The 9,306-nt window shown below is 41.0% G+C and overlaps 1 protein-coding gene across 1 annotated transcript in view; it reads left to right on the top strand.

The window, feature by feature from the left end:
* Nucleotides 1-5,747, top strand: part of LOC149305670 (fer-1-like protein 6) — a 60,229-nt gene extending 54,482 nt beyond the window's left edge. Inside the window, exons 37-42 of the mRNA XM_089477284.1 lie at nucleotides 598-686; nucleotides 1,131-1,229; nucleotides 1,661-1,902; nucleotides 2,203-2,366; nucleotides 2,805-2,905; nucleotides 5,567-5,747. Of these exons, the coding sequence (XP_089333410.1) occupies nucleotides 598-686; nucleotides 1,131-1,229; nucleotides 1,661-1,902; nucleotides 2,203-2,366; nucleotides 2,805-2,905; nucleotides 5,567-5,747 (876 nt within the window). The remainder of the gene's footprint in view (nucleotides 1-597; nucleotides 687-1,130; nucleotides 1,230-1,660; nucleotides 1,903-2,202; nucleotides 2,367-2,804; nucleotides 2,906-5,566) is intronic.
* Nucleotides 5,748-9,306: the final 3,559 nt, after the last annotated feature.

Here is a 9,306-nt window from a genome sequence, read left to right on the forward strand (position 1 = left end):
ACCGGACTGACTGGGCCTATGCGGCCTCTACGGCCCCATTAACGAAGGGCATAAGGGGCACCTGCCCCTTAAGCCCGCCGCAACTGCAACTGGGCGGGCTTAAGGGGCAGGTCTAGGGGTCTGCGGCCGCATAGGGCTTACTTTTAATTTAAACCCTGTGCGGCCGCACACCCGTAAGGCCGGCCCTGGTGGGGGCTTCCTGACCCCTTAAAGGTGCCCCTTATGCCCTGTGTTAATGCGGCCGTAGAGGCCGCATAGGCCCAGTCAGTTTGGTCCTGACTGGGCCTATTTTAAGGTAGGGGCCTGGAGCTGCAGCTCCATCAGCCCCTAAGTCAATCCGGCCCGGCTCACCCGATGGCCAGTCCGGGCCTGCTTGTGGCTAATAAAACTAGATGGCCACGTTTTTAATATAACACAAATGTAAATCTATGAAGTTACGTATTTAGTTAGGATTTTATTCCATACGTTTGAGGTTTGAACGACGTTGTTCAGTTTGCGGTGCCGTTAAATAACATCAATGCATTTTTGTGGGAAAAGAAGCAATTGAATATTCCATTACTTGAATTACATACTTTTTTGTTTTTAATTTGTATTAAGGGACGTATTCAGATGTGGGTAGACATGTTTCCCACTGATTTACCGCTCCCAGGACCTCCTGTTGATATTTCACCTCGAAAACCAAAAGGGTAATTACCTAATATTAATGAATTCATTAATTAGTTAATCACACCTTTATGTGAAACCTGTCCTTGAATATGCTTAATTTAATAACGAGTCGAATATGTGCTGAGGCTTTATAGATGAATGACAATGATTGGAAGAATACTAATAATGTTATATTACTAAGAATAATAATGCTAGCTCAGCGAAAATTAAAATGAGCATTTTTTAAATTTGAAATTTTTGGTTTGATTTTAGATAATTCTAAAGTGATAGAGGCCGGGGGAAAATTAACAATGGGGCAAAAGGGCCAGTAGCCCTAAGTTCTGCTGGTGGCCAGGGGCCCCCACTTGCTGCATCCTTTTGGGGCACTTTTAACATTTTATACCATTAACATCTGTATATATCTAGTATAATATACTGTTTCTTTAAAATTGTAATTTTATCACCCTGTTGATTGTTTTCTGTAGATATGAACTGAGAATAATAATCTGGAACACTGAAGATGTTATTTTGGAAGATGAAAATATCTTCACTGGGCAGAAATCAAGTGATATTTATGTTAAAGGGTAAGTGTGTGTGTGAGTGTGTGTATTTTGTTAGTATTAATTAGTAAAGTGTGGAAGAATCAATGCACAATGCTTACTTCATTAACATGTACAAAATAACATGCGCCACATTACACTGACATCCCAATATATGAAGAAATATATATATATATCAGCCATAACATTATGACCACTGACAGATGAAGTGAATAACGCTGATAATCCTGTTATTATGGTGTCTGTCGGTGGGATATATTAGCAGCAAGTGAACATTTCATATATATATACTGGTATTTATCATCCTATAGTGTGTGGCCACCAGCTGGACAACATATGGGACCCCACTAAAGTGTTCAGACATTAGATGGGGCTCTGTGTAACTGGGTTGCAGGATCTTCTAGATCAGCTGACTTTGTATAAGTTGTCTTGTATGGCTTAAACCTGCGTTTCAGGTGGTTGAAGGGCCTTGAGGATGACAGCCAGGAGACCGACGTCCACTACAACTCTCTAACCGGCGAAGGAAACTTTAACTGGCGTTTCGTGTTCCCGTTCCATTATATGCCGGCTGAAAAGCAAATGATAATCAGTAAACGGGAAAACATTTTCTCCTTGGAAAAAACCGAACGCAAAATACCAGCCGTGCTCGTCCTCCAAGTCTGGGATTTTGACAGGCTCTCTTCTGATGACTTCTTAGGTATGATTAAAACTATTTGTACTGAGCCATGAAAACCAAGCAGAATAAGATTATGACAATCCTCAATAGCACAATAGAAAATACTAGTGAACCCTGTCCCGCTCACACCCTACAGTATTATGGTCATATGTTTCATTTCCCCACTTGGTGTCAATCGAGGCATTTACTTATTTTATATGTGTTGCCAGTGAATTTTTGTGTCTGTTGGCTCTTCAGCTGCAACATAAGCCCTTTGGTACTCTTCAGCACTTTTTTGGTACCGTTTCAGTGGAGACATGTTTTTTTTTCTTAAATTAACAGGTTCTATGGAACTAAATCTTAACGGGTTTCACCGAGGAGCCAAGGTCGCAAAGAGTTGTGACTTGGGTATGACGGCTCCCTTGAAGGACGAAAATAAAATTTCCATCTTTCATCAGAAGCGTATCCGGGGCTGGTGGCCTTTTGTGAAATCCGGTGAACTCACTGTAAGTTTTTTGCACATAAAGCAGGTGTTCACCTTTATGCAGAGCTTCATACTTTCCTGTTGTCCTTATTTTGGCGGCACAGTCCGACCTCCGAATGTTGACATTGTTCGCGTATCAGCAGACAGCACCAAGACATCATACGGACCTGCAGTGATGTCACACCATGCATCTTGATAGGTTGTTGCCATAGAAACTGGCAAAAAAACCTTTTTAAAAGATTCTGTGTTGTTTTGGTGGGATTAAATCTTAATTAATTAACCTTAATTAATGTTTTGTTGGAGCAACAATTTATATTAACGTTCAGGACATCTATGCCTATGGCATGCTGTAAGAGCTAGAATGTTATTTCATGTGTTAATGGGAACTTATTTATTGGTTCATTCCAAACCATTTAATATAACCCCAGTTCTTTTGTTTCTGTTCTGTGGACAAACATAGGGTAAAGTTGAAGCAGAATTTCACTTAGTCACAGCAGAGGAGGCTGAGAAGAATCCGGTCGGACGGGCGCGAAAAGAGCCAGAGCCGTTAGAGAAACCAAAGTAAGTGGCAGGTTTTAGAAGGGGTCTTGGTTTGTATAGGATAAAAACCCACGTAAAAGGCCTTTTTTATTTTTCTCCTCTGCTTCTACATGGGTGCAAGTCATCCGTTCTTTTTAGAAAAGCGGCACCGACCATTTTTAATTGATTTACATAAATCACCCTTACGAGTGATGCGAGTTATAAGACCACTGATTGTAGACTCAACCTACCCCCAATATTTAAATGTTTTTTGTGCAAGATCAGTAGAAAAACAAATTCTCTGACATTATTCGTAATCTCCGTAAATTATTCACTGAATAGGATTGTCCAGTTCAAGCCGTTCTACGCGTCCCCAGCCGGTGAATAATGCCTTACAGGTAGAATTTACACACATGACAAATTATATTACACTAAATTTCCTTAAATATTTGAGGGCATTCGAGAAACTCTGCAACAGCAAAGAAAGAAAACTCGCGGCAACGCTTTCCCAGAAGCTTTTATTAAAGGTCCATACATTGTAGCTCTAAATACAGCGAGCGGTTACACTTGACTCTTTTTGTTCCTTAATGCTTATTCATAACCCATTGTGTCTTTTATTAGTTACCCCCCAGCACAGGACTATCCTTTAGGTTTGTTTTACTTCTATGTTATGAATTCTAGATACTTGCCAAAAGCACTTTACTACGGCAAGTGGAACCCATTGGTGTCCATTTTTAAAAGGACATTCCGACCGTCTTTATAGGTAGAGCTAAAGCTACATTCATGATGTATGTTGTGCGATAATACTTTCCACACTCTCATAGTTTTCTAGCGGGGGGGGCGAGCGGAAGGAGTTGTCATAATCCGTTCTGGTTCATTTGAGACTCTTTTCATGGTGAATGAGGCCAGGCAGCGACTCTTCATGCTTCTTTCTCTACCGTGTTATCAAATAATGGAGCTGAGGGGGGAAAAGAAAATAATATTTGATGTTTGATGTTTCATTTCACTAAAGCAACACCGGCCTATGTAATGGCATAAAATCACCGCAAAACCAATTAATAAACCTCGAGTCTCGGAGGGAATGATATTGAATTTCATTGAACAGCCTTTTCCCCACCTTGGCTTCTCTTCCCTTACTGCAGATAAATGTCTGATTATGGTTTTTTTTTAATGTTTTCAACTGTAAAGATGAAAGGAATTAAGATTTTTAACCAAGACAAGCGCTGTGATTTCTCACATATCATCAGTTTTATACTGTGTATAACCCTTGGTGTGCTGGAGAAGTGAGCCGTATAGAAAAGTAACTCAATTTATCGATGCTCTGGTAATCAAACCTTTAATTCCATGCACAAGTACTTAGGAACATTCACCCGAGTGTAACGTACTCCACCTCTCTGTCATTCATGGGGATTATTAAAGGTTTGATAATATTCCTTTTTAGAACAGTGACTTATAACAAGCAAGTCCACTTAGCTGGGTGCAGACGGGCAAAAAAAGGGCAAAGGGGCAATACATTGCAAAGAATTGTGTGCATGAAACATGAGGTCCTGGGCATACAATGTTTATTAGGTAAAATACTTACATTATATTTATAATTATATATATATTATTCTTTTAAAAGCATAAAAGTAAGAAAGAAAAAAATATTCTTTAATTATATCTATTTATTGTACAATATTTATTTATTCTCAATGGTACTACTACTTTTGGGGGATCAACTCCAACTCCACCCTTCCTACCTCTGTCCCCACCCCTCCTTGACCTCAAGCCACACCCCCCCTAGAAAGGCTGTCCCGATTTCTGAAACGTCAGGGATTATGAATTCTAATGAGAGAGCTTCACATTTCAAAGCCCGCTTTGTAACATTTTTTCTAAACATCTCTGTTATTCTTCCAAATCCTCAAACCGTCTGTGAAATCTCTAGAGAAAGGTCGCTTCCATTACACCCTTCATTCCCTTCTAGAAACACAATAGAATAGATTTGATTATTTTTATAAAGGTCATTTTTCCGCCACCCTTTATATAAAATGAAGTGCCAGCCGAATAAAGGCCACAATACGTTGCAGTTCAGTCCCCCTGTCAAATTCTATGTCTGACTATAATTACATCAGTAGAGGAACTGAAGCGACGTATCAACAACAATCCTGTTCCGGAGCGAAGAAGATGATGTTAGATATGGAAGGACCTTTGCTTTCCGCATTCAATGGAGTGCAGCTAGAGGTCTTCATTCGTTGCTGCCCAACGCTGCCTTTTAGTGGCAGAAAATATAACTGATATAGGGCATTTCTTGGTGGTATATTAATGATCGTTGGAAATTAAGGAACCCATCAACACAAAAGATGAAGAAGCCACTAAGGTGTCCACAGTTCGTCATCACATGAAATTACTCTTATTTACAATTCAAACGCATATATATGGTTTCATTTAAAGTAACCTATTCAATTATATTTTAAAAACACTTCCCTTCTTATCCGTTTTCTATCTATCCCCCCGGTATGCCTCCGGCCATTGTGATTGCTGGAGCCGTTTTGCATGTCCCGTTACCCCATGTCGCTCTGCGTTAGGACCTTAGCGCCCAACACAGATCCTATCATAATACGACCCATAAGAACCATAGCATGTATTTGATAAAACATCAATATCTTGCTCTAAATGCCCTATATCCTATACTGTAATTAACCTTTCTTCTGTTGTTTCTTGCAGCCGCCCGGACACCTCCTTTTCCTGGTTTATGAATCCTTTCAAGTGCCTGTATTACCTAATCTGGCGGAATTACAAGAAGTATATCATCATCGGCTTAGTTTTAATCATTCTTACCCTTTTCCTCGTCTTGTTCTTCTACACCCTGCCTGGTGCCATCAGTAACAGAATTCTAACTGGATAAATGATCTACCTATCCTTCTGATGGCTCCATCTACATACGCCAAACTCTCATCCAGAGCTGGAGAAACAGATTATCAGGACGCACACGGTTAACGCACAGCCCGGGGTTCACGGAAAGCCCTTCTGTGCTGAAAACAATTGAAAAACATTGCTTTACCTCGAGAGTCTAATCAATCAATGGCAATCAGAGATGCAGCTCGTAGACGCTCTCCTGCCATTAAATTCATGCTGCTCATTTTCTATTGATTGGACAAGTACTTCTCACAGCAATTTATTACGGAAACACAAGAGAAAGATTTGTAGCGTTTCATGTTGTATTTAATAGCTTGATTTTGGTGTTTTTTTTTAGAAGATTCCCTCAAATAATAAAGCTTGTTATATACGGAAACTGCAGTTTGAGAGCCTTTATTTGAACCGTAACAATGTCAGTTGAAATTTCTTCTATTTTTACATATTTGTCACACTTAAGTGTTTCAGACCTTCAAAATAACCCGAGTAAACACAAAATGCAGTTTGTAAAAGATGATTTCAGATAAGCAATCTAACCCTATCTGGCACTATGTGAAAAAGTAATTGTGCCCTTAGTTACTAAATCAATCAATTTACCAAATTTAATTGAGATCATTGAGTTAAATTTTACTAGACACATCCAGGCATGATTACTGCCGGCCCTGCTGAATCTAGACATCAATAAAACTTGTCTTGCAAAATCAAGTCGGCTAAAAAGGTCTCAAAACGCAGCACGTGATGCCGCGATGTAAAGAAATTCAAGAACAGACGAGAAACAAAGTCATTGACATCTCTCAGTCTGGAAAGGGTTACTGATTCCTAAGGCTCTGGGACTCCAGTGAACCGCGGTGAGAGCCATTATCTACAAATAGAGAAAACTTGGAATAGTGATGATCCTTCCCAGGAGTGTCCGACCCACCGAAATTCCTCCAAAACCGCATCAACATCTCATTCGGGTCCCAAAAGACTAACCCAGACTGACATGTAAAGATCCGCAGGCCTCGCTTGCCTCAGTTAAGGTCAGTGTTCAGGATTCAACAATAGGAGACTGCGCAAAAATGGCATCCATGGGAGAGTCGCAAGGAGAGAGAACCGCTGCTGACCAAAAAGAACACAAAGACTCGTCTCGAAATTTGCCAAAAAACATCTTGATGACCCCCAAGACTTTTGGGATAATATTCTGTGAATTGATGAGTCGAAAGTGGAACTTTTTGGAAGATTTTTTGTGTTTTTACACTCTTTGTCTTACATTCAAATTAGTTGGTTGATCTTAAACATTTAAATTTGACAAATAAGCCAACACATAAGAAATCTAGAAGGGGCAATTACTTTTCCACAGCACTGTAAGTGTTAAACTACTGGAAGCGTTCCAGTTTATGCAGTTTATGGGCTCCATTTGATATTTAGTTGTACTATATATATATATTGTATAGCTCCAGGCAGTCACAGATCCGTGTGTGAGGCATTGAGTCATAGGCTTCCTGTAGTCATTTCAGGCTGTGCTCAGCGTGATCTGGAGTTTGAGTCTTGGGTGACTGCTCTGACTATGAGTAACTGGTGCTTGAAGCCTATGGTCTTGTTCCCAATGCCCTTCGGAGCTGTGCTCATGTACTGGTCCATATGGTCCTGTAGCTACAGTTAACCCTCGCAAGCGATTACCAAATCTTAGTGGAGAAGGGCCATATGGCCTAGTATGCTAGAAGATGCCAAAAGATGCCTCACAACCATTCCTATTACTTATATATATATATATATATATATATATATATATATATATATATATATATATATTCCTATCCTCCACTAATAAGAAGATGGAAGCAGGTGTATGTAGGCAGATCACGTCTTATGATCGTTAATCTCCCTGCACTATGTATGTATAATGTTTTAGGCATTTGCCAATGAGAGAGCCCATGGGTAGGGAATCAAACGTGTCGTAATCTACATGGTTCCATCTAGAATCTATACAGAGCAATGGGAGCTTTACACATTATGAATTCGGATCGGGATTGTTTGGTCGTACCCATATACACCTACCACACGTAAGCGAGTCTTATTTTGCTGACTAAACACAAATGAATGATGAATCCAATATTTTTATTAGATCCAAAAGCCTAGGAAGGAACTTGAAAGCAGAATAATGTATTTTTAATGGACCATAAAGTGTTTTAAATCCTTGCAAATGTTCGTGCTTCAGCTTTCGTTAAGAAGTAAATGATCGGAAACATTTCATTGTTTCTAAATGTCAGTTCTCTTTTATTTCTTTTTAACATACATACTGCGTTATGTTCCTACATTTCTAAACTAGACCGTTATACTCTCCTGGTTTGAAATCTGCTCGGCGTTCTGTATCTACAGGGATTATTAGGTAAATATTCTGAATAAATATTGTACAGCTAGACCACAGACTGTTCTGGTGTTATGGATATTCCCATCAGAACAGAAATAAAGCTCTCTGTAAAGAATTCAAGCTTCCAGAGAAGAATATAGCGGCTGCTCAAAGAATAAGAGCTCAGTCTGTGCTTCTGGATATATTTTTCATGTATTAATTCTTCCGATAGCATTATCAGGGCCGGACTGGCCCACCGGGATACCGGGAAATTTCCCGGTGGGCCGGCAGGTCCGTGGGCTGGGCGGCTGCAAATGGCATTGAAGGCCTCCCTCGGCGCCAGGGGCGGGCTGGGCAGGGGGGCAATTGCCCCCCAGGCTGCCCGAAATCTAATCAAAGCGGCCGCTCGGCATCAGCACCCAGCAGCCGTGTGCGATGGCCGTCTAGTGATGGGAGCAGCGTGAGCGGTGAAAGCTCCGCCCCCTCGCACTGACCTTTCACCCCTCACGCTTCTCCCATCACTATGCGGCCATCAGACTGCTGGGAATGTAATCTAAACGGCCGGTGCGTGCTGATGCCGCCGGCCGGCTCTGCTTTAATACTTTTTTTTTTACTTTATATGGCAAGCCGATCCAGTTTACCATATAAATAAAAAAAAAGTGTCAAAGTTGCTCCGGCCGGCGGCATCAGCACGCAGCGGCCGTTTAGATTACATTCCCAGCAGTCTGATGGCCGCATAGTGATGGGAGCAGCGTGAGGTGGAAGCTCCGCCCCCTCGCACTCAGACTGGTGCAGCACCGGATGTCAGGTCAGTGACTTCCTGTCAGCATAAAGGAGAACAGTGTGCAGCTACCAGGAAGTCAAGAGAAGTAGAAGGTCAGTAAACCAATTTATTTTTTGTACTGTATAATGTTTTTTGTATTTGTTAAAAACGAAAAAAATCGGCATGTGTGTGTATGTAAGTGTGTCCCCCTATATGCCACTCTGCCTCCAGAAATGCCTTATACCCCCCTATATGCCACTCTGTCCCATGATATGCCTTTTAACCCCCTATATGCCAGAGTGGCATATAGGGGTATAAGGCATTTCTGGATCCAGCGTGACATATAGGGGGTCAAAAGGCATATCTGGAGGCAGAGTGGCATAAAGGGAGTTAAAAGGGATGTCATGGGGCAGAGGGGCATATAGGAGGATATAAAGCATATCTGGGAGGCAGACTGGC

This window comes from Sceloporus occidentalis, unplaced genomic scaffold (assembly GCF_023333645.1).
Source record: "Sceloporus occidentalis isolate IW3139 unplaced genomic scaffold, rSceOcc1.0.p SCAF_11, whole genome shotgun sequence".
Taxonomy (NCBI): domain Eukaryota; kingdom Metazoa; phylum Chordata; class Lepidosauria; order Squamata; family Phrynosomatidae; genus Sceloporus; species Sceloporus occidentalis.